The 25,017-nt window shown below is 50.4% G+C and overlaps 1 protein-coding gene across 3 annotated transcripts in view; it reads left to right on the top strand.

Annotated features, from left to right (window-relative positions):
• RILPL1 (Rab interacting lysosomal protein like 1) overlaps positions 1-21,760 on the top strand; it is a 61,348-nt gene extending 39,588 nt beyond the window's left edge. The window contains exons 6-8 of one of the 3 annotated variants that reach the window (XM_030821612.1): positions 6,378-6,550; positions 7,897-7,989; positions 20,177-21,760. In XM_030821612.1, the coding sequence (XP_030677472.1) occupies positions 6,378-6,550; positions 7,897-7,989; positions 20,177-20,321 (411 nt within the window). In that variant the 3' untranslated portion in view covers positions 20,322-21,760. Of the gene's footprint in view, positions 1-6,377; positions 6,551-7,896; positions 7,990-17,129; positions 17,354-20,176 lie in introns of those variants that run through there. The other 2 variants (XM_030821611.1, XM_030821613.1) reach the window with 2 other exon arrangements.
• The last annotated feature ends 3,257 nt before the right edge of the window (positions 21,761-25,017 follow it).

Here is a 25,017-nt window from a genome sequence, read left to right as displayed (position 1 = left end):
GCAGACAGGCATATGCTGGCTGAGAGGCGGGCAGAATTTATGCATTGACTTTATGCTAGGCCTGGTGGTGCCAAGTGTGACCAGAGCACATTCGTTCCACATTGCTGGGCCAGGGGCTGCTCAGAAGTACTGTGAAGGGGCTGCCATGGGAGGGCAGGGTGCTTTGAGGCACCCAGGCAGTGAGGAGCATTCCCAAGGCCTCAGGATGGAGGCCCTGACCCAGGATGCTGCCTCCCTAAGGCCTCTGGGCAGCCCCATGGCTTGTTAGTTGGTCTCTTGGGCCTTCCTGGGAAGTAGCTGAGGCCTCAGGGTATTGCCCTGAAGCTGTGCCCGGAGTGCCTCCAGGGATCAGCAGACAACCCACAGAAGGCCCCAGCTTATCTCAGCTAACCCGAGCCGCCTCCCGGTCCCTCATGGAGTAAGCCTAGGAGGACCACGGCTGATGGAGCTCGATTGCCATCTTGGAAAGGGCCTCCTTGGTCCCTCCCGGTCTGAACCGGATAGTCCTGGGCTGCCCGCGGCCCTGTGGTCACTGCCTGGTGGCCTCTCGAGAAGCTGGAGCCCGGGGCTGTCCTTCTGCCTGTACTTTCAGGCAATAGTATTAGAAGTCAGGGCGGGCATGGTGGCTCACGCCTGTAATCCCAGCACTTTGGGAGGCCGAGGCAGGAGGATTGTTTAAGCCCGGGAGTCAGAAACCAGCCTGGGCAACAAAGTGAGACCCCATCTCTAATGAAATATAAATAAAATAAAAAAAAAAGAGAGTAAGGACTTTTGCATACCTTGCTGGGATTTCCCAAAACTCTAAAGGAATCAGGCCATTCCTCCCCAAAAATGAACTGTCCCTTCTCCAGAAAAAAAAGAACTCAGGTTCTAAGGAAGCCCTTCAATGTCTTGGGCAGGTAAAACCCAACAGGGGTGAGCAGGAAATTCCTGTGGCGTTGAAAGTGTGTGTCACAGAAATCCCCAGGTACCTGGGTGGGAAGGGCCCTTGGAAATATTTCTGGGTTATCAAGGGCTAGATGGGGAGATGAAAGCCCAGACAGAGGGGCAGGTGGCTTTGCCCAGAGGCCTCCCGAGGAGTGAGGGTTTGGGAGTTCCTTTGAAGGGCTTTGCTCTTTCCCCAGGGTGTGGGGACGGCTGTCAGATGGTCCCTCTCAGAGACACAGGAGAGGCAAGGCCCTGGCCTGCTACGAAAGGCAGGACCCGAGCTGTCTGAGGAGGAAGGGACTGGAGGGAACTTGGGGTTCGGGTCCATAGCAGGGGCCACTGCTGCCTGCAGGGTCCAGGCAGGAGAAGGAGAAGGGATGAAAAAGGGAGCAGCTGCTGCTCGGAAACAGCCCAGCATTGCCAGTGGGGCCTGATCTTCCAGCGCACTTTCCACAGGAAGCCCAAAATACAAATTTCAATATGAAATCTCCTAATCTTAAAGAGTTGGCAGCTAATTCAAGAGAGTTTTAGAACACAGTGAGGGCCAAACAAACTGTGGGCCAGCGGCACTGGGATGGTCTAAGGGCTTAGTTTGCAACCTCTGGTCTATACTACTAATGCCCAGAGTTCCTGGTGAACTCCTACACATTCGTCAAGACCCCATGCATAGAGACCACATCTGATTAACATCTTCCCTGATTCTCTCCAGTTAGATCTAGTGTCTGTGCACTATTTTTTTTTTTTTTTTAAGATGGAGTCTTACTCTGTCGCTCTGTCGCCCAGGCTGGAGTACAGTGACACTGTGTCAGCTCACTGCAACCTCCATCTCCTGGGTTCAAGCAATTCTCCTGCCTCAGCCTCCCAAGTAGCTGGGATTACAGGTGCCCACCACCATGCCTGACTAATTTTTGTGTTTTTTAGTAGAGACGGGGTTTCACCATGTTGGCCAGGCTGGTCTCGATCTCCTGACTTTGTGATCCACCCACCTCAGCTTCCCAAAGTGCTGGGATTACAGGCGTGAGCCACCACACCCGGTGGTGCACCTCTTTTATTAGGCCACCTTGTAAGTTTCTTTATTTTTTTTTTTCTTGAGACAAGAGTTTCACTCGTCACCCAGGCTAGAGTGCAATGGCATGACCTTGGCTCACTGTAACCTCCACCTCCCAGGTTCAAGAGATTCTGCTGCCTCAGCCTCCCGAGTAGCTGGGATTACAGATGCCCACCACCACACCTGGCTAATTTTTTTTTTTTGAGACGAAGTCTCTGTCACCCAGGCTGGAGTGCAGTGGCGCGATCTTGGCTCACTGCAACCTCTGCCTCCCAGGTTCAAGTGATTCTCCTGCCTCAGCCTCCCGAGTAGCTGGGACTACAGGCTCGCGCCAGCACACCCAGCTAATTTTTGTATTTTTTTAGTAGAGATGGGGTTTCACCATGTTGGCCAGGCTGGTCTCAAACTCCTGACCTCGTGATCTGCCCACCTCAGCCTCCCAAAGTGCTGAGATCACAGGCGTGAGCCACCGTGCCTGGCCGCCCGGCTAATTTTTGTGTTTTCAGTAGAGACAGCGTTTCACCATGTTGTCCAGGCTGGTCTGGAACTCCTGACTTCAGGTGATCCGCCCTCCTCAGCCTCCCAAAGTACTGGGATTACAGGTGTGAGCCACCACATGTGGCCGTAAGTTTCTATTTATGTGTATCTTCTCTTCAGCCCCATCTGTCTGACTCTGTTCTCAGGGCTGAGCTCCACGGCCGGCAAGGCACAAAGTTAGCATTCAGTAAATGTTGGATAACTAGACATCCAGGGCTGCTCCTTGGTAAAGCTGGGCCAGGGAAGAGGAGAACTGGCGCGGTTGAATGCCGGCCGCATATCCGTCACCTGTTGTATGTGGTCTTGGGTGGAGACGTGGAGTGTGTGGCTGCCGGCTGGTTCCAGAGCATCCCCGGAGGCGCTGCAGAGGTCGGACGTTGGAGATGTCCTCTGAGGACACAGCCCACCTAAATTGTGGCATCAGCAGACGCCTAGAATACTTTCTTTGGAAATTAAATCCTCCAACATTTCCTCCCCTTGTTCTTGGGTGGGAAGAAGCCCCTCAGCTGCCCAGACAGCTTGCGAGGGCGGCCGGGGTCAGATTTCAGTTTCCTGCTGCATGGAGGCCCCTCCTCCGCTGACTCCGACCCCAAGGCTGGGCAGGGTCCGCTTGCTCCCCCAACCTGGGCCTGCTGTGTGTGTGGCTCTGCTGTCACCTGACGTGCCCCAGCAGTGGGTGGTGTCTCCTTTCACACGTCCTTTCCCAGAACAGCCGGTTCCAGCCTCCCCCAGTGTGTGAAGCATCTCGGCTCTGCCTTCTGGAATCCCTCAGCCTCCTGTCCAGGGCACATCCAGGCTGGAGTTAGTCCTCTTCTCCCTGTACTGCTATGGGGTTTTTCTTCTTCTTCTTTTTTTTTTTTTTCTTGAGACAGGGTCTCACTTTGTTGGAGACACTGCCTTAAGTGCAGTGGCACAATCTTGGCTCACTGCAGCCTCCACTTCCTGGGCTCAGGTGATCCTCATGCCTCAGCCTCCTATGTAACTGGGACTACAGGGGCAAGCCACCATGCCCAGTTAATTTTCTTTTCTTTTTTGTAGACATGAGGTCTTGCTGTGTTGCCCAGGCTGGTCTGAATCTCCTGGGCTCTAGTGATCCTCCTGCTTCAGCCTCCCAAAGTGCTAGAATTACGAGTGTGAGCCACGGTGCCGGGCCTATGGAGTTTTTCTTGAGGTTGGGAGGGACGTCTGTTTCCCTCTCCCTTTCCCTGATCTGGAGCTTTTTCCACTGCTGTCCTGACCTCTGTCTACTCCTGGTTGGTCGTGGGACATTGGTGGCTCAGGAGTGTTGGCGACACTCCATTACTTTGAGAGTGTGGGCCACCTGTAGATTGACTGGCTGACTTGCAAAAGCTTCCTGGTGATTAAAAAAAAAGAAAAGAATGTAGAGAAAAAGAAAAAAAGAATGGCAAGAATGTAGAGAAATTGGAACCCTTGGCCGGGTGCGGCGGCTCACACTTGTAATCCCAGCACTTTGGGAGGCCAAGGTGGGCGGATCACGAGGTCAGGAGATCGAGACCACGGTGAAACCCCGTCTCTACTAAAAATACAAAAAATTAGCCGGGCGTGGTGGCGGGCACCTGTAGTCCCAGCTACTCGGAGAGGCTGAGGCAGGAGAATGGCGTGAACCTGGGAGGCGGAGCTTGCAGTGAGCCGAGATTGCGCCACTGCACTCCAGCCTGGGCGACAGAGCAAGGCTCTGTCTCAAAAAAAAAAAAAAAAAAAAAAAGAAATTGGAACCCTTGTGCATTGCTGGTGGGAATGTAAAATAGAGCAGCTGCTGTGGGAAACGGTTTGACAGCTCCTCAACAAGTTAAACACAGAATTAGCCTGTGACCCAGCAATCCCACTCCCACGTATACAACCAGAAGAGCTGAAAACAAGTGTCCACACTAATACAGTTCTTAGCATTGCTATTCACATTAGCCAAAGAGTGGAAGCCACTCTGATGTCCGTCAGCTGAAGAATGGATAAACACACTGTGGCACATCTGTACAGTGGAATATAGTTCAGCCATCAAAAGGAGTGAAGTGAGCTGGCGTGGTGGCTCACCCCTGTAATCCCAGCACTTTGGGAGGCTGAGGCAGGTGGATCATCTGAGGACGGGAGTTCAAGACCAGCCTGACCAACACGGTGAAACCCCATCTCTACAAAAATACAAAAATTAGCCCAGACATGATGGCGGGTGCCTGTATTCCCAGCTAGCTACTCGGGAGGCTGAGGCGGAAGAATCGCTTGAACCCAGGAGGCAGAGGTTGGAGTGAGCTGAGATCGTGCCATTGCACTCCAGCCTGGGTGACAGAGTGAGACACCATATCAAAAAAAACAAACAAACAAAAAACAAACAAAAAAAAACAGTGACATGCTGGTGTGTGCTGCAACGTGGATGACCGCTGGAAACACTGTGCTAAGTGAAAGGAGCCAGGCACAAAAGGCCACTTAATGTATGACTCTGTTTCTGGGAAATGTCCACGGTAGACAGTCCATGGACAAAAAGTACATTGGCATTTGCCAAGGGCTCAGGATAGGGAAGTAGAGAGTGACTGCTTAATAAGTACAGGTTTTCAGCTGGGTGCGGTGGCTCACACCTGTAATCCCAGCACTTTGGGAGGCAAAGGCGGGTGGATCACTTGAGGGCAGGAGTTCAAGAGCAGTCTGGCCAACATGGTGAAACCCTGTCTCTACTAAAAATACAAAAATTAGCCAGGCGTAATGGCGGGCGCCTATAATCCCAGGTACTCAGGAGGCTGAGGCAGGAGGATGGCTTGAACCCGGGTGGCGGAGTTTGCAGTGAGCTGAGATCGTGCCACTGCACTCCAGCCTGGGTGACAGAGTGAGATTCCATCTCAAAAAAAAAAATTTTGCCCCATGTGGCGGTCCACACCTGTAATCCCAGCTACTCGGGAGGCTGAGGCACAAGAATCGCTTGAACCCAAGGGGTGAAGGTTGCAGTGAGCTGAAATCATGCCATTGCATTCCAGCCTGGGTGACAGTGAAACTCCATCTCAGAAAAAATAAAATAAAATAATAATAAGTATGGGTTTTCCTTTTGGTGTGAAGAAAATGTTCTAGAACTGAACAGAGGTGATGGTTGTGTGACATGTGAGTATGCTAAATGTCACCTCCAAATTGTTCATTTTTAAAAGGTTCACATGGTAAATTTTATGTTATGTATATTTTACCACATTTTTTTAAAAAGGCTCCCTTCCTATGCAAGAAGGTGAGAGGATGGGTGTGGGTGTGACCTGGGGCAGGTGACTTAGCATGATGCTGGGATCTGTCTGTCACCCGCATCGCAGAGAAACGGCCGAGTGTGCACCCCCGCCGGGCTTCCACTGAACTCCAGATACCCAAAGCCACTGGGGAGGAGAGGACTTAACCAGAAGGCCCATAACAACAGGGAAAATGGATATGACTTACTGTCAAATGAAAAAGGAATGGAGAATTGTGTGTAGGCTGAGATTCCAGCCACTCTGGCCAACTTACCAATGGTCTTAGTAAGGAGATGAAAGGAGGCCTGGAAAAGGGGAAGCAGCAGATGTACGAGGGTGGGGGCAGGGGAGGTGTGACAGCTCCTCCCTGGATGCCTTGTCATGTTTGTAATGAAACCCCAAGTCGGGTGGGGAGGTGCGGGGTCCGTGGGTTTGGCTGTTGGGAAGGCGAACAATGAACAGGTGGCCGCTGGCTTCCACCTCCAGAGGGAAACTGTACAGAACGTGAGCAGGGGCCGCCCGCGAATGCTGAAAATAGCACCCTCCACAGGCTGCTGGCACCCCGGGAGGGGGAGAATTTGGGCTCCTTCAGGATAGAGAGTGGGTGCCGGCAGTGGCTGCCAAGAATTCATTAGCAGCATCTCTGCCTTCTCCAGACGGAGCCAGTTGGAGAGGACAGCATCTCCGACGCAGAGAAGGTGGCCATGGATCTCAAGGACCCCAACCGCCCCCGGTTCACCCTGCAGGAGCTGCGGGACGTGCTGCACGAGAGGAACGAGCTCAAGTCCAAGGTGTTCTTGCTGCAAGAGGAGCTGGCTTACTATAAGAGGCAAGTGTCCCTGGGGCTGGATGGCCCGAGCTGGCTCCTTACTGAGGTTAGCCAGAGTTTCTGTACAGTTACCTTCTTACCCCCTGGAAGACAAGCATTTCATCAGTGTCTTTTTTGGGAACCCTCTCTGGCCTAAAGAACTTACATACAAGCCCACAACCCCTTTCTGAAACTCTTGGGCCCAGGCCGGGCACCAGGGCTCACACCTTTAATTCCAGTATTTTGGGAGGCCGAGGTGGGAAGATTGCTTGATCCCAGGCATTTGAGACTAGCCTGGGCAACGAAGCGAGACCTCATCTCTTTTTTTAAATGAATGAATGAATGAAACCCGGCCCCGGTGTTATGGTCTTTGTGGCCCTTTCCACCTCCTACATTATCCTGTTCACTCTCATGCTTGCTTTATTGTTGGTTTCCACGCGAGACCACAAGCAACATGAGACCAGAAGTCTTATTTATCTTGTCCATGGCTAAGTTCCCAGCACTTAGAATGGAGCTTGGCACACAGTAGGTGCACAACAAATATCTGTTGAATAGAAAGCCGGAAGGAAGGACCCATGCACCAGAGGTGGTCCCTGCTCCAGTGGGGAAGATAAGAGATGCAGAAAAAATATAATACCACACATTTTTATTGAAAGGTTTACTGGCTGTACACTGGATGTTCAAAGATGGGAGAGGCCGGGCACGGTGGCTCATGCCTGTCGTCCCAGCACTTTGCGAGGCCGAGGCAGGCGGATCACTTGAACCCAGGAGCTCGAAACCAGCCTGGGCAACATAGTGGGACCCCCATCTCTACACAAACAATTTTAAAAATTAGCCAGGTATGGTGGCTTACCCTGTAGTCCCAGCCACTTGGGAGGCTGAAGCAGGAGGATAATTTCAGCCCAAGGTCAAGGCTGCAGTGAGCTATGTTTGTACCACTGCACTGGAGCCTGGGCAACAGAATGAGACCCTGTCTCAAAACAAAACAAAAAAGATGGGAGAGTGGGAGAGATCACTTCGAGTTTGTAGATGGGGTGGAAATCGGAAGGCCTCCTGGAGGAGGCAGCATTTGAACTGGGCCTTCCTGAAAGGATAGGGTAGTATTTAGACATGGGAGATGTTGAGGGGTGACGGGTATATTCTGGGTAGAAGAAACCACAGAGGTGTAGCGACAGGGAAGCCTGTGTAAGGACAGGAAACGGGGAGTGGTACTATTTGGCTGGACTCTTCAGAATAAACTGGAAATACAGATGCGGGTCCCCTAAAAAGCATGCACCCTCTCAGACCATCAGACACTTCTCTTCTGGAATGTTCCAGTTCTCAAGGAATTTTGACTCTTTTATCTCATGCCTCTCATCTCCTTCCAGTGAAGAAATGGAAGAGGAAAATCGAATACCCCAACCCCCACCCATCGCCCACCCGAGGACGTCCCCCCAGCCGGAGTCGGGCATCAAGCGACTGTAAGTGATGCGCTGCCGGCTTCTGCGCTCGGCTGACCTGGTGGTTCACGTGTCCTTTGACTTTTCCTCCTTGGCACCTGCTCCCAGGGCCAGGCTTGTGACTAACCACATCCTGCTGAGACATCTGGCCTGGCCCCCGACTTTGAGTTCATCTCCCTTCCTGAATGCTGAGTCCCTCCTGGGGGTCTCTGGGCAGAGAGGTTTGGGGAGTGTGGGAGGCGAGAGGGGAGAGGCTTGGGCCAGTGGCTGATAGGAGCTTGCTGGAGTGTGTTTCAGGGGGATGGGCTGCATCTCTGGGCCTTTGAGGACAGGAAATAAGGGTAGCAAGGTAGGGGTGGGTTGTGCATCTGAAGCTTGAGACCTCAGCTCTGAGATGTCAGGTGGCCCTGGGTCCACCCCATCTATGCAGTTCTCCGATGACTCATCCATGTAGCCCCCTGTCCATTAAGCAGGGGTTACTGCATAATGCATGCAGAGTCAGGCCTTGGTTGCTGTAGGAGAACCCCCCAAAAAAGAGTGACCTAGTCCCTGCCCTCAACTAGACTTTAAGCTACTTCAGTAGTTCTTGCCATCAACAGATTCCTTTGAGGTTCTGATAAATCCTCCTGAAATTTCCCCCAGAGAAATCTGTAAAATTTGTGAACAATTTCAGGAGGTTCATGGACCCCTAAGACTCTTCAGATAAAGGGTTAACACGTCTGGTTTGGTTAGACAGTCTCTACTAAGAAGCTAACACGTGCTGGGTCCTGTTCCCACAGAATATCTCATGGAGTCCTCAGCATGGTGCTGTGGGGTGGAGGCATCATCATTCTCATTTTATAGTTAAGGAAACGGAGGCACCTGCCTAGGGTCATTCAGCTAATAAGAGGCAGAACCAGGGCTCAAACCCAGGTAGCCTGGCCCCAGAGCCCACACTGTGAGCTCTTTGCAAGACAGCCTTGTTCTTGCAGTGTTGGAGCTGCATTCTCTCCCCTGAGACGGTCTTCCAGGCTCTGGGCCTGCCTTCCAGTTCTATCCAAGGCTTAGTACGGAAGAGGTTTCAGTTCTTTCCTCCAAAACCCAGAAGAAACTTTGTGAAAACAGGGCATGTGGGTTGGAAAGCCAGACGGATTGTGTAGGGAGAGGAAGTGGAGTGTTACCCATATGCCCCAACCTTTAAAATCCAGTTATGTTTGGAAATTCTTGGTTAGTTCTTGCCCTGTGAGTAGACAGTGCAGAACCGTGCAGGTTTGTCACTGCTGGGCCTTCTCCTCTTAGAAAATGGTGCCCTTGGGGCTTGGTGCAGTGGTTCACACCTGTAATCTCAGCATTTTGAGAGGCAGAGATGGGAGGATCACTTGAGCTCAGGAGTTCAAGACCAACCTGGGCAACATGGTCAAACCAGCTCTCTACAAAAAATACAAAAATTAGCTGGGTATGGTCCCAGCTACTCGGGAGGCTGAAGTGGGAGGATTGTTTGAGCCCAGGAGGTTGAGGCTTCAGTGAGCCAAGATTGTACCACTGCACTCCAGCTAGGGTGACAGAACAAAACCCGGTCTCAAAAAAAAGAGAGAGAGAGAGGGATAAAAAAGGAAGAAAATGATGCCCTTGGCTGGGCATGGCAGCTCACATCTGTAATCCCAGCACTCCGAAAGGCCAAGGCAGGAGGATCACTTGAGGCCAGGAGTTTGAGACCAACCTGGGCCACATAGTGAGACTGTCTCTACAAAAATTTAAAATTAGCCAGATATTGCTAGAGAGTACAGGCTGGTGCACGACTCCCTTCCAGCTTCATTCAGGCTGCTTAGGAGTTTGGCCCCAGGTCCCTGATGCATTGGGGAGGGAGTGTGGCCCCGGTTCTGGTTAGAGATAAACATTTCCTAGAGAAGAAGCATGGCACCAGAAAAGCTTCCTCTAGATCCCAACACCATTTAGATCATGAATTCAGTAGTAACCTTCCATTTGCAATTGAAACTCAACTCAAAGTAACCTAAGAAAACGAATTTGGAGGCCAGGCGCGGTGGCTCACACCTGTAATCCCAGCACTTTGGGAGGTCTAGGTGGGTGGATCACGAGGTCAGGAGTTCAAGACCAACCTGGCCAACATGGTGAAACCCCATTTCTACTAAAACTACAAAAATTAGCTGGGCGTGGTGGTCGCATGCCTGTAGTCCCAGCTACTCAGGAGGCTGAGGCAGGAAAATTGCCTGAACCCGGGAGGCGGAGGTTGCAGTGAGCTGAGATTGTACCATTGCACTCCAGCCTCTGAGCAACAGAGCGAGACTCCGTCTCAAAAAAGAAAAAAGAAAACAAAACAAATTTGGGGCTGGGCTCGGTGGCTCACGCTTGTAATCCCAGCACTTTGGGTGGCTGAGGCGAGTGGATCAGCTGAGGTTGGGAGTTTGAGACCAGCCTGACCAATATGGAGAAACCCCGTCTCCACTAAAAATACAAAAGTTAGCCGGGCGTGGTGGCACACACCTGTAATCCCAGCTACTTGGGAGGCTGAGGCAGGAGAATCGCTTGAACCTGGGAGACAGAGGTTGCAGTGAGCCGAGATCGTGCCATTGCACTCCAGTTTGGGCAACAAGAGTGAAACTCCGCCTCCAAAAAAAAAAAAAAAGAAAGAAAAAGAAAACCAATTTGGCTAAGGAACTAAAAGTTCCAACTTGCCACAGCGTGGGGCTCAGCTGGGTCCAGGCCTGGTTTCCTCCACCCCTGACTTGGTTTTCCTCTGTGGCCTCCATTCTTGGGTGTCCACTCCAGCCTGAGTCTGGCAGCAGGGCAGCCCTTGGCTCAGGTTTCATTTTCTTTTTTTTTTTTTTTTTTGAGATGGAGTCTCGTTCTGTCGCCCAGGCTGGAGTGCAGTGGCGCAATCTCGGCTCACTGCAAGCTCCGCCTCCTGGGTTCACGCCATTCTCCTGCCTCAGCCTCTCTGAGTAGCTGGGACTACAGGCGCCCGCCACCACGCCCGGCTAATTTTTTTTTTTTTTTTTGTATTTTTAGTAGAGACGGGGTTTCACCATGGTCTCGATCTCCTGACCTCGTGATCCGCCCGCCTCGGCCTCCCAAAGTGCTGGGATTACAAGCGTGAGCCACCGCGCCTGGCCTATTTTCTTTTTTTTTTTTTTTTTGAGAGGGAGTCTCACTCCATTGCCGAGGCTGGAGTGCAGTGGCACAATCTCAGCTCACTGCAGCCTCCACCTCCCGGGTTCAAGCGGTTCTCTCCTGTCTCAGCCTCCCGAGTAGCTGGGATTAGAGGCATCTGCCTCTACTCCCGGCTAATTTTTGAAATTTTAGTAGAGACGGAGCTTCACCATGTTGGCCAGGCTGGTCTCTAACTCCTGACCTCAGGTGGTCCACCCGCCTCGGCCTCCCAAAGTACTGGGATTACAGGCGCAAGCCACCGCGCCCGGCCAGGTTTCATTTTCTTCTGTCTGAAACTCCAGTGTAGACTCTCTGTTCCCAAGAGTTCCATCAGTCACAGAAATGAGTCCCATTGGCTCCAGCTGGGTCACATGACTATCCCTAACCCAATCACAGGACAACACATTGATTGTCCAGGTCTGTGACTCCTTCTCACCCTTGACGCTCAGAGCACTTTTACCTCCATCCAGTTCATGTGGCCTGAAAGTAGGGGAAGGGATGGGTCCCCAAGCAAGATCAGAGTGCTAGATAGACAGAAATACGGGGTGCCCACGGTAGCCTCACGTTGGGAGGAGGAAGCCCTTCAGTCTTGATTCTCTGCAGTACTTAGTGCCCAGGAAAGGTTTCTCATCCAGTGCTTGGTAGGAAATGGGACTGGCTTTGCTTAAACACCGACTCACTCGCTAGCCCCACTCCTATGTGAGAATGAGCAGAATCTATCTTGTATACTTTGATAGCCACAGCTTTGAGTTTCAGGCCTGGAGAAACTGCAAGAAGTTTGATGAGCCCAGATGGTCTCTGCATGGGCTGAGGGAGGGGGAGACCAAGAGACTTGTGTTCTGCATCCTTCAGCCATTTGTTCCCAGGTCGTTAAGAATTAGCCTTTCAGGCGGGGCATGGTGGCTCAACCTGTAATCCCAGCACTTTGGGAGGCTGAGGCGGGTAGATCACAAGGTCAGGAGTTCGAGACCAATGTGGCCAACATGGTGAAACCCCCATCTCTACTAAAAATACAAAAAAATTAGCCAGGTATGGTGGCAGGCACCTGTAATCCCAGCTACTCAGGAGACTGAAGCAGGAAAATTGCTTGAACTCCAGAGGCGGAGGTTGCAGTGAGCCGAGATCACACCACTGCATTCGAGCCTGGACAACAGAGCGATACCCCATTAAAAAAAAAAAAAAAGAATCAGCCTTTCTAGCACCTTCACTTTCACTTCCAATGTGCTGCATTCAGAGCCTCCAGCACCCACGGTCATATGTAATTCTAAAAATTCCTTCTAGAGCCGAGTTTTTCTAACTGTAATTTTCTACTCTGGGCCCCTTTCTCTAAACAGACAATTAAGTTGGTTTTGCAAATTTCGTATTGGGTGAAATCCAGAGGAAAGTTGTCAGAATTAGCCAACGAATCTTTCCACTAGTTCTTCTGCCCACATCTGAATAGGCTGTGGTGTCTGTCCTTCTTTTCCAGATTGTTCCAGAAAGGACCCTGGGGCCCTGTTTTCAGAGCTCTTCCCCACTTAGGTTGGCTTCTGGTTGCTCAGGAAAATGTGGGGCTCTGAGCCTGGCAGGGACAGACTCAGAGAAAGATGAGAGAGCGAGACCAGAACCTCCCAGTCACAGGGTGTGGGTGACCAGTCCCGTGGCAGCCCCACTTGCTGGGGGATAACTGGGAGAGCAAACTGGCACAAAGGGCTTTTGACCAGTGCAGGCCGGACACTGGTCGCCTTTGTCCACCTCTACTGCTGGTTGGAAGCTGTATCAGTGTGGCCTGTGAGCCCAGAGGCTGGGAGGAGCCTGGGCAGGGACAGATCTTCCCTGGGCTGCGGCAGGGAATGACAGTTTCTGAGGCGGTTCTGAGCGTCCTTCCATCCTTCATTCCTCCTGCACCCACCTGGTCTGCTGGGTCTCTTCCGCCCTTCCTCCAGGGAGTATTAGCCATGCGGTCTGCTCAGGGCGGCTCTTCAGCTCTGCTTCACACTGTTAACTGGTTTCTCCCACCCTTCCTCCTGCAGCAATTCACAGCCGCCGAGGAGGGTTCAGGGGCTTCGGCAGCTTAGAGCACTTGAACTAAGGTATCTTCCATCCTGTCAGGGACCCAGAGCTGGGATAATTATCCCTATTTCTCAGATGAGGGAACTGAGGCCTAGAGAAGCCCACTGACATTTAGACCAAACTGCTGGGAAGGCTGTCTTCAGATTTGAACCCATGCCTTTTCTGCTCCCACCCCCACACCGTTTTCCCACTCCCCTCCCCGAGTCCCTGGTGGTGGCCCCTTGTCTGCACAGTGCACCATGAGTCACAGGCGTCAGACTTCACATTTCTAGACTGAACCGGACAAGGGAACCAGAAACTCCTGCTGCCAGTCAAAACAGTGTGCCCGGAAGATGTTCCAAGAATAGTTTGTGATTGAGCAGCTGCTGTCCAGAGAGGCCAGGCTGGCACTGCCCAGGAAGGTCACGAGGGAGTGCTGGAGCGACTTCAGCCTTGTCCCCAGTGAACACCAGGCACCAGTGCCCCCCTTTGCATGGTCCTTGTCTCTCAGTCATGGTCCCATGGACGCGCACACAGCTGCCTTTTGCAGGGCAGGGGCTAGGAGCTGATCAGGAGACAAGAAGACAGGTGGGTGTAGAGGGGGGACCGGGGAAGCAAGGGATGAGAACTGGCCTCAAGGACCGGAAAGGTTGGCTTTGGAGCAGGTGGCCACCCAGGTGTCCAGGGGTAGCAATGACAGTGCATTCTATCCCCGTCCTCCCACCCACCACCCCCCTCGTTCCAGCCCAGGAATAGCTTCTTCACAGCCGCCCATTACACTGCCTGAAATGCCACTGGTAGAACTTCATTTGGTTTGAGTCTTCCAGAAATATTTGGCGGGGAGCGGGGAGTTAAAACCAGCTACAGGGTATTCAAGACAAACTTCAGGCCAAAACAAGTCAATCTTTTTATGGAAATGGCTGTACCTATAGAGGAGATGGCTTCTGCAGGGCAGCCCCTGGAATAGTAAGGGAAGGGGCCACCCACTCAGTGAGCCCAGCAAGACACAGACAGGACGGGGCGTGGTGGCTCATGCCTGTAATCCCAACACGTTGGGAGGCCGAGGTGGGGGGATCGCTTGAGGCCAGGAGTTTGAGATGAGCCTGGGCAACATATCAAGACCCTATCTCTACGAAAAAAAAAATTTTTTTTAATTGGCTGGGCATGGTGGCACACGCTTGTAGTCCCAGCTACTAGGGAAGCTGAGGCAGGAAGATCACTTGAGCCCAGGAGATCGAGGCTGCAGTGGGCCCAGCTGAGCAGCAAAGCGAAACCTGTCTGAAAAAAAGACACACAGATGGAGTAACTCAGTCAGAACACTCCAGGTGTTCCAGGCCCCCAAGCGTCGGTCACCCCCTGAAAAGGCCCTAAATGAAGTCCAGCATTCCCAGTGGTAAAATCTCTCGAGGCAAAATGTTCCCCCTGTGTTTGAGGCCACTTCCCACACAATGACTGTATCTTTGTGGGCACCCTCTTTGGGTGTCCTGGCAAAGGTGGGTACAAAATGGTATTGCTTAGAGCCCCTGGAAAGCTAACTGTGCCCAGTAGCCTGGCCTCTGGGGCCCATTCACTAGCAGAAGGTATCTCATCTTCTCCATGTCATCCTGAGAAACCATCCAGGAGATTCTGCAAAGACACCAACTCCTGGCCAGGTGTGGTGGTTCACTCCAGCACTTTGGGAGGCCAAGGCGGGTGGATCACTTGATGCCAGGAGTTCAAGACCAACTAGGCCAACACAGGGAAACCCCGTCTCTACTAAAAATACAAAAATTAGCCCAGCAGGGTGGTGCATGCCTGTAGTCCCAGCTACTCAGGAAGCTGAGGCAGGAGAAGCACTTGAACCCAGGAGGTGGAGATTGCAGTGAGCAGAGATTGTGCCACTACACTCCAGCCTGGGTGACAAAGCGAGACTCTGTCAAAAAAAAAAAAAAAAAAAAAAAGAAAGCAAAGAAAAAGAAGGAAAGCAAAGAAAAAGAAGGAAAGGAAAGAAGAGAGAGAAAGAAAAAGAAAGAAAAAAAGAAAGAACAGAAAAGAAAGAAAAAAGATACCAACTCCTAGCTACTCTGTGAAGCACATCAAAGGTAATCCAAACACCTGGAACATCTCCAAACCTCATTTGAGACAATTATTTTATCTTTATCCAACCAACTTTTTAAAAAAATTATAGCTTTTCAAAACAAGCTCTAGTGGCATGGTTAGAGTTTCATCTTCATTTCCTCTGCCCAGCTGAGGAACAGATGAGCATTTATTTACCGTGGGCTTAGACCAGAATATCTGATGATTCTGCAGGCTCTGCCTCAGCCCTCGTCCTGCCTGGCCCCTCTCTGCTTCATAGTCTCTCCTGGTTCTCGCCTGGCGCTTAGGGTCATGGCGCCTGCAGCTCATCGCAGTTAGGGAGGACAATGAAAGGCCCCCTTGCCAGGGCATCACCACCACCTCCCAAAGCGTATTTTGCCTTCCTCGTTCCCCACACACAGCCCTGCATTTTAGCCCTGGGGAGCCACTCTGTCATCCTTTGCTGGCTGTCATATACTGCATCAGTTTCTAGAGCTGCTGTAACAAAATACTGCAGACTCAGGGGCTTCAACAACAGTCAGGTATTGTCTCCCACTTCCGGAGGCCAGAAGGCCGCGATAAAGGCGTCAGCAGGGTCAGCTCCTTCTTCGGACTGTAAGGGAGAATCTGCCCCACACCTCTCTCCATTTCTGGTGGCTGCTGGCGGTCCTCGGCAGTCCTCGGCCTGCAGAAGCCTCACCTCAATATCCACTTCCACCTTCCTCACGTGCTCTGTCCAGATGTCCCCCTTTTATAAGGATACCAGTCATATTGGATTAGAACCCACCCTACTCCAGCATAACCTCATCTTAACTAGTTACCTTTGTAAGGACCCTATTTCTTTTTTTTTTTTTTGAGATGGAGTTTTGCTCTTGTTGCCCAGGCTTGAGTGCAATGGCACGGTCTCGGCTCACCGCAACCTCCACCTCCCAGGTTCAAGCGATTCTTCTGCCTCAGCCTCCCGAGTAGCAGAGATTACAGGTATGTGCCACCACGCCCGGCTAATTTTGTATTTTTAGTAGAGACAGGGTTTCTCCATGTTGGTCTGGCTAGTCTTGCACTCCCGACCTCAGGTGATCCGCCCCCCTCGGCCTCCCAAAGTGCTGGGATTACTGGCATGAGCCACCGCACCTGGCCTCAAAAATTTTTTTACAAATAGCCAGGTGCAGGCCGGGCACGGTGGCTCACGCTTGTAATCCCAGCACTTTGGGAGGCCGAGGCGGGCGGATCACGAGGTCAGGAGATCGAGACCATGGTGAAACCCCGTCTCTACTAAAAATACAAAAAATTAGCCGGGCGTGGTGGCGGGCGCCTGTAGTCCCAGCTACTCGGAGAGGCTGAGGCAGGAAAATGGCGTGAACCCAGGAGACGGAGCTTGCAGTGAGCCGAGATCGCGCCACTGCACTCCAGCCTGGGTGACAGAGCGAGACTCTGTCTCAAAAAATAAAAATAGCCAGAGCGAGACTCCGTCTCAAAAAAAAAAAAAAAATAGCCAGGTGCAGTGGCACACACCTGTAATCCCAGCACTTTGGGAGGCTGAGACGGGCAGATGACCTGAGGTCAGAAGTTCAAGACCAGCCTGGCCAACATGGTGAAACTCTGTCTCTACTGAAAATACAAAAATTAGCTGGGCGTGGTGGCAAACGCCTATTATCCCTAGCCACTCGGGAGGCTAAGGCAGGAGAATCGCTTGAACCCGGGAGGAGGAGGTTGCAGTGAGCTGAGATTGTGCCACTGCACTCCAGCCTGGACGAGACAGTGAGACTCCGTCTCAAAAAAAAAAATTTAAGTGAATTTAGAGGCAGGTGACACAATTCAACCCCTAACTTAGACCCTAATCAAACCCGTCCACTGGTGTCTGTGGAGTTTCTTTTTCATGCCTCCCCTGTTTTTATCTTCTCTGTGTCTATCTGTACTTCTCTAACCAGGATCTTTACAGCCATAATGCCCATGGTAACAGCGGGACTGATAATAGATGACCCCACACTGCAGCCTGTCCGACGACTTGTTTCCCTTGTAGGCACTGTGTGTGTTTTGGGTTTTGTTTGAGCTGTGCCCTTGGAATGTCTGCTTCGGCTACTGCTGGGGCTGACCTGTCTCCCCCTGGCCACTTAAGCTGCATGGCCACCACCTGTGTGCTCCATTTGAAGTGGATGTTGAGTGTGATTTCAGCTGTGCCACTGGCTGCGCTCGGTCTATTCGAGTGAAGCCTCAGAATTCTCGGCTCTGTCACCGATAATTCTTTTTGTCTCTTCTGTTTCTGTTTTAAAACCACCTTGCCCATGATCCAGTAAAGAAGGTCCTTTAAGTGACGGGTCAGTAATCAACGCCCACTGCGGTCCCTGAGTGACACTAACCCTATGTTTTTGATGTTCACCCTGTAGCTTTCTAAACTGCTTTGTTTTCCAAGCCATCTTCAAGTCAGCCATTTGATCTTGTTTTAAAAAGAAAGGCAGAGGAGGGGACCAATGTTTTGATTCTGTGTCGGAAGTGCTAAGTGGCCTTCCTGTTTACCTGAGTCAGAGAGAGGTGAAGCGTAACCGTGATGTGTTGCTGCTGTATTTTTCGCCAGCTAATTGCCTGGATTACCCTATGGAAAGAGCTCACAAATAACCCAGTGTGACAATTGTGCCTTCATTCACCAGCACACTTACCTGTCATAGAGAAAAGGCATCTTAGTTGCTAGGGAGAGTTTCATCAGATAAACTTGGCTTGCCGTGGCTTTGCAATGAAAGATCAGTTTATTCCTGGTAGAAAGTGATTGTAGGATCCAGTAGCCACAGAAGAGTGAAATCATTTTCACCCAGATGTGATTAAAACTAAACTCTAGAGGCTGCAACACTAGCAACCAGCAAACAGAGGGAACCAAAAATAGTTTATCCGAAGCTTTGATTTCGCAGTGGCTTTGTTCCTATTCTTGCCTCCCAGGAAACGTAACACAGCTATTATATGATATCTCTTACCAAGTTCAGAGCCATAATTCACATAGTGGTGAACGCCTGTGATCCCAGGCGTTGGTGATGGCCGGGCTCGGCAGCTCATGCCTGTAATCCCAGCACTTTGGGAGGCCGAGGTAGGTGGATCATTTGAGGTCAGGAGGTTGACACCAGCCTGATCAACATGGTGAAACCCCGTCTCTACTAAAAATACAAAAAAATTAGCTGGGCGCAGTGGCATGCACCTGTAATCCCAGCTGCTTGGGAGGCTGTGGCAGGAGAATCGCTTGAACCTGGGAGGCAATGGTTGCAGTGAACTGAGATCAAGCCACTACACTGTCGCCTGGACGACAGAGCGAGACTCTGTCTCAAAAAAAGAGTAGAACTTGGTGACAACAGAAGGAGTCTTAATAGAGCCTGGTAGTATCAAAGGACAGCTTTAGGAAGAGCTTTTAGGAATTCCTCAATTTCAGGTTCACTGACCAGGGTCCTAGTTTGTTTACATGACCTCAAAGCACACCTTGTTTTAAAGGGACTACTTTGGCCAGGCACAGCAGCTCACGCCTGTAATCCCAGCACTTTGGGAGGCCGGGGCAGGTGGATCATCTGAGGTCAGGAGTTTGAGACCACCTTGGCCTGCATGGTGAAACCCCATCTCTACTAAAAATACAAAAACTTAGCCGGGCATGGTGGCGGGTGCCTGTAATCCCAGCTACTCAGGATGCTGAGGCAGGAGAATCGCTTGAACCAGGGAAGCGGAGGTTGCAGTGAGCCGAGATCACACCATTGCACTCCAGCCTGGGCAACAAGAGCGAAACCCCATCTCAAAAAAAAAATAAAAATAAAAATAAATGGATTACCTTGCAGGCTTTTTGCTTGTGACTTTTGTTTTTCTTTCTTTTTTCTATGGTAACAAACTCAAGTATGCTTGTGACTTCTGCCTTTATCTTTCAGGCATCTGAAAGTTCCTGATGGCTGTCTCTGATCAATATGCAACAGTCACAGCTGTTTTAAAAAGACCTCTTTGTCTCCCTCAGTTCAAGTCTGAGGCCAGACTAACTGTGGCTCTGTAGCTGGTCACAGTGATACAGTCTAAAGGCTTTCACCATTAAATCTATTTTTGAAAGTGCAAATTGATGTTTCCCAAATTTTGTATCAGAGAACCATGCGTACCGTGTTTTACTTATATATATATATTTTTATTTTTTTAGACGTCTCGTTCTCTTGCCCAGGATGGAGTGCAGTGGCGTGATGTTGGCTCACTGGAACCTCCGCCTCCCAGATTCAAGCGATTCTTCTGCCTCAGCCTCCCAAGTAGCTGGGATTACAGGCGTGTGCCACCACACCCAGATAACTTTTGTATTTTTAGTAGAGACGGGGTTTCACCATGTTGGCCAGGCTGGTCTCGAACTCCTGACCTCAAGCAATCTGCCTGCCTCGACCTCCCAAAGTGCTGGGATTACAGGCGTGAACCATTGCACCGAGCCCATAATATATTTTTTATTGTTCATTTTTCTTAAGTACTTCCTTTAGCCTCATCCTCAGCAGTAATGTCCATGAAATCTGGGCCACAGTTTCCTGACTGACGTTAAACAAATACAGAACTATTTAAATTAGAAATACTCTTCTTGTTTACAACAGAATCCTCTTATATTCCACACGGTTTTCAAGTATTCCTTTCTCTGCGTCATTAGGGTAATTAAAGAAACCCATGATTTGTTTCAGTAGCTTTTGATTTCCCCTGGTAACGGGATAAATCCTCCGTAGCGGCTGACGTGGAAGACACCCCACACATCACATCAACATGCATGCCTTGCCCATACCGCGTGACCTCCAAGGTACCGTGTCCAAACGACACGCAGAATACCCCCCTGCTTTCTTGGAATAACTTTGACCTGCACCCCCAACTTTGTCTTTCACACCTTGAATTGATTTGCTCCCTTCTGAGTTTGCTGCTATATGTCTCCGGCACTGCAAAAAATGTGATGTGCACAGCAAAGGGCCAGCTCTCATTTCTGTGTTTGCTTTCCCTTCCAAAGGTTTAGCTTCTTCTCCCGAGATAAGAAGCGCCTGGCCAACACGCAGAGAAATGTGCACATCCAGGAGTCCTTTGGACAGTGGGCAAACACCCACCGCGATGACGGTTACACAGAGCAAGGACAGGAAGCCCTGCAGCACCTGTGACCTTGGCCCATCTCCACCCTCCAACCTGGACTGCCTGCCACCAGCGCCTGCAACCGAACTGCAGCCCAGGGGTCGTTGCTGCCTCAAGCCTCTCAGTGCAGACGCACCCTGAAAACTGACCCCTCAAACAGACTGTCTGATTTGAGGATGGACATTGAAAAACTGACGCCAAACCCTAAAGAAATGTTTATTTATACCCAGGGCTATCACTGTTTCTAATAGATGACTCTGATCCCGTAGGATATATATTTAATAATCCCACGAACGGAGGCCAGACTTCTGCGTTAACTTCAGTAACACAAACTTCTTTAAGCCAAATACATCACTTGCCACTATCGTTGCTGTTTGACTTGCTTTGTATAAAATGCTATGTGTAGAGGTTTTATTATCACAGATGACATAGTTCAGCAGGAGGCATGGAAGGGCTAGATCTTCATTAGTTACATTCATGAAATTGTGATGGTAACGTATTATATAGAATGTATCCATCAGGCAGACAAGGGGGTCTGAAGTCACAGGCTCAGTAGCCCAACTCAGACAATATGGATGATGGTCCTCCTACCCAGAAACTGGAGACAACTTTGCAGGCACCCTGGCTGCATTCCTGATAATGCCTAGCACATGTAGCAATGTTCAGGGCAGGTGCCTTGGAATCTGCTGTGTTATGCAGTACTAACCAAACAAAGTTGCTAAGGATGAGATGTTGCAACATTTCTTGTGTGCACTTTTTCTTCCTGACATCTTTTTTTCCTTTTAGGATTCATTAAGTCATATACTTAGTCCCCTGCAAAGAAGAAGACAAATGTCCCAGAGCAGATTGAAAGCGGGGCGTGAGATCCTAGGCAATGCAGGAGGGCAGGTTGGGGAGCTGTAGCAGAACAAGGGTGCTAGGTGGGAAGCTGGCTTGGGGACCACAGGTCTGGCTGACTCACAGGGCTACAGCAGCAGACGGAGAGCCAGATGCTCTGCCTGCAACTGGTGAGTTGGAGGCTTGCCCACATAACACTGTCTTTCTCTCCACCCGCCAAGCATCCAGGGCACAGGGCTGGGTGCTCACAGATTGAGCAAGGTAGCACCTCCTACCAGCACTCACGTTTATCAGGGCCGCGTTCTAAACATTCTACTGAAGTTTGCTAAGAAACCATCAGGTGAGGCCGGGCACAGTGGCTCACACCTGTAATCCCAGCACTTTGGGAGGCCAAGGTGGGTGGGTCACTTAAGGTCCGGAGTTCGAGACCAGCCTGGCCAACATGGTGAAACCCCATCTCTACAAAAATACAAAAAAATTAGCCAGGCATGGTGGCGCACGCCTATAATCCCAGCTACTCAGGAGGCCAAGATAGGATAATCCCTTGAACCTAGGAGGCAGAGGTTGCAGTGAGCCTAGATCGTGCCATTGCACTCCAGCCTGGGCGACAGAGTGAGACTTCATCTAAAAAGAAAGAAAGAAGGAGGGAAGGAAGGACGGACGGACGGAAGGAAGGACGGACGGACGGAAGGACGGACGGAAGGAAGGAAGGAAGCATCAGGTGAATTTGCAGAATCTAGAATGGACTCTGCTTCCAGATTGCTGAAAAAAAAAAAAGATCAGACAGGGTAATTATTGCTGCGTTAGAGCAATGTTTCCCAAACCTGAGTGCCCGTTAGAATTATTAGAATTTATTCTCAAAGAGTATAGAAGCAGGTATACTGATGAATTTCCCACCCCGGCCACCTTTGTTGCCCTTCCAACAGGTAACCAAAATTGCCAGTTTCTTGGTTATCTTTCCTAAACACTAAGTGTCTCTTTTTTTTTTTTGAGATAGAGTCTTGCTCTGTTGCCCAAGCCAAAGTACAGTGGCACCATCTCTGCTCACTGCAACCTCCGCCTTTTGAGTTCAAGCAATTCTCACGCCTGAGCCTCCGAAGTAGTTGGGACTACATGTGTGCGCCATCATACCTGACTAATTTTTGTATTTTTAGTAAAGACGGGGCTTCACCACGTTGGCCAGGCTGGTGTCGAGGTCTCGAACTCCTGACCTCAAGTGATTCACCTGCCTTGGCCTCTCAAAGTGCTGGGATTACAGGTGTGAGCCACTGTGGCTGGCCTTTTTTTTTTTTTTTTTGGACACAGGGACCCACTCTGTCACCCAGGCTGGAGTATAGTGGCGCTATCATAGCTCATTGCAGCTATGAACCCCTGGGCTCAAGCAGTCCTCCCACCTCAGCCTCCCAAGTAGCTGGTACTACTGATGTGCACCACCATGCCCAGCTAATTATTTTTTGTAGAGACCAGGTCTTACTTTGTTGCCTAAGCTGGTCTCAGACTCTTGGCCTCAAGTGATCCTCACACCCCAGCCTCCCAAAGTGCTGGGAATTCAGGTGTGAGCCACCACGCCCAGCCAAATGTCACTTTTTTGATAAGTCAGCAGATCCAGCTCGAGCAAATCACAGGCTAGATAATCGAGACAGAAAGGAAATATGAATCCATCAGAAAGTTTATACAAGCAATTATGTAAAAAAAAATCAAGAACAAATAGTACATATATATGTATATGTGTGTATATATTCCTTCTTTCCTTTTTTCTTAAGGAACAAGGTCTTACTATGTCACCACGGCTGGTGGTGTCACCACTGGCCTCAAGCAATCCTCCTGCCTCAGCCTCCCGAGTAGGTGGGACTACAGACATGAGCCACCATACCTGGCCCTCCTTTTTTATTTAAATGGCAGCATAATATATACATGCTGTTCTGTGCTTTTCTTTTTTCCACTTGAAATATCCTAGAGAGGGCCAGGTGCAGTGGGTCACACCTACAATCCCTGTATTTTGGGAGGTCAAGTAGGGAGGATCACTTGAGCCCAGGAGTTTAAGACCAACCTAGGCAACATAGCAATAACCCATCTCTACAAAAAGTTAATTAAAATAAAAAAATAGGTGGGTGTGGTGGTGCACACCTATGATCTCAGCTACTTGGGAGGCTAAGGCAGGAGGATCCCTTGAGACCAGTTCAAGGCTGCAGTGAGCTGTGATCACACCACTGCACTCCAGCCTGGGAGACAGAGTGAGACCCTGCCTCAAAAAAGAAAAAAAAAAGGCTGGGCACGGTGGCTCACACCTATAATCCCAGCACTTTGGGAGGCCGAGGCGGGCAGATCATGAGGTCAGGAGATCGAGACCATCCTGGCTAACACGATGAAACCCCGTCTCTACTAAAAATATTTTTAAAAAATTAGCTGGGCGTGGTGGTGGGCGCCTGTAGTCCCAGCTACTCGGGAGGCTGAGGCAGGAGAATGGTGTGAACCCGGGAGGCGGAGCTTGTAGTGAGCTGAGATCGCACCACTACACTCCAGCCTGGGCAACAGAGAGAGACTCCGTCTCAAAAAAAAAAAAAAAAAAAAATGTCTAGCAGTAACTCCATATGAGTACATAAGACAGTGGCTCTCATGGCCAGGAGCAGTGGTTCATACCTGTAATCCCAGCACTTTGGGAGGCTGAGGCAGGCAGATCATGAGGTCAGGAGTTTGAGACCAGCCTGGCCAACATAGAGAAATCCCGTCTCTACTAAAAATACAAAAATTAGCTGACCATGGGGGCACGCACCTGTTGTCCCAGCTACTCAGGAGGCTGAGGCAGGAGAATCGCTTGAACCCGGGAGGCAGAGCTTGCAGGGAGCCGAGATCGCGCCACTGCACTCCAGCCTGGGCGACAGAGTGAGACTCCATCTCAAAAAAAAAAAAAAAAAAAAGGACAGTGGCTCTCAACTACGGATGACTGAGCCCCCCAGGGGACATTTGGCAGTCTGGAGACATTTTTGGTTGTCACAACTGGAGAGGGAGAGAGGATACTGTCATCTATGGGTAAACACCAAGGAAGGTGCTAATGAACATCCTACAATGCCCTGGTCTACCATATGGAGGTGATACTTATTAATGTTTATCTAGGCCCCACTGATGGACAGGTAGCTTCCTTCCAATCCTTTACTCTCAAAAAGTGTCGCACACTGTCACACACACAAAGGTCTACAGAATAAACTAGAAGCAGAATTGCTAGATCAAAGAGTATTTGCTTCTGTCATGTTCATGGAGACTGCCAAAGTCCCTACCATGGAGGCTGTACCATTGTTTTTCTTTCAAAGTCACCATAGCCCATAGAACACTAAGCCCAAATGCACAGGGTTGGAGTCTGAGTGTGCATGGTTTTTGTTTTTTGTTTTGAGACAGGGTCTCACTGTCACCCAGGTTGGAGTGCAGTGGCACAATCTCAGCTCACTGCAACCTCCACTTCCCAGGCTCAAGCAATTCTCCAGCCTCAGCCTCCCAAGTAGGTGGGACTACAGGCACGCACAACCAACACCCAGCTAATTTTTGTGTTTTTCGTAAAGACAGGTTTTCGCCACGTTGCCCAGACTGGTCTCGAACTGCTGAGCTCCAAGCCATCCACCTGCCATGGCCTCCCAAAGTGCTGAGATTATAGCCGTGAGCCATCAAGCCCAGCCTCAGTGTGCATGTTTTTTTGTTTGTTTGTTTGTTTGTTTTTTGAGACAGAGTCTTGCTCTGTCGCCCAGGCTGGAGTGCAGTGGCCCGGTCGTGGCTCACTGCAACCTCCACCTCCTGGGTTCAAGCCATTCTCCTGCCTCAACCTCCTGAGTAGGTGGGATTACAGGTGCCTGACACCACACCCAGCTAATTTTTGTATTTTTAGTAGGGATGGAGTTT

Source organism: Nomascus leucogenys, chromosome 10 (genome assembly GCF_006542625.1).
Source record: "Nomascus leucogenys isolate Asia chromosome 10, Asia_NLE_v1, whole genome shotgun sequence".
In the NCBI taxonomy this organism is placed as follows: Eukaryota; Metazoa; Chordata; class Mammalia; order Primates; family Hylobatidae; genus Nomascus; species Nomascus leucogenys.
Note: the sequence above shows the minus strand (reverse complement) of the source record. Positions and strands in the feature narration are given on the sequence as shown.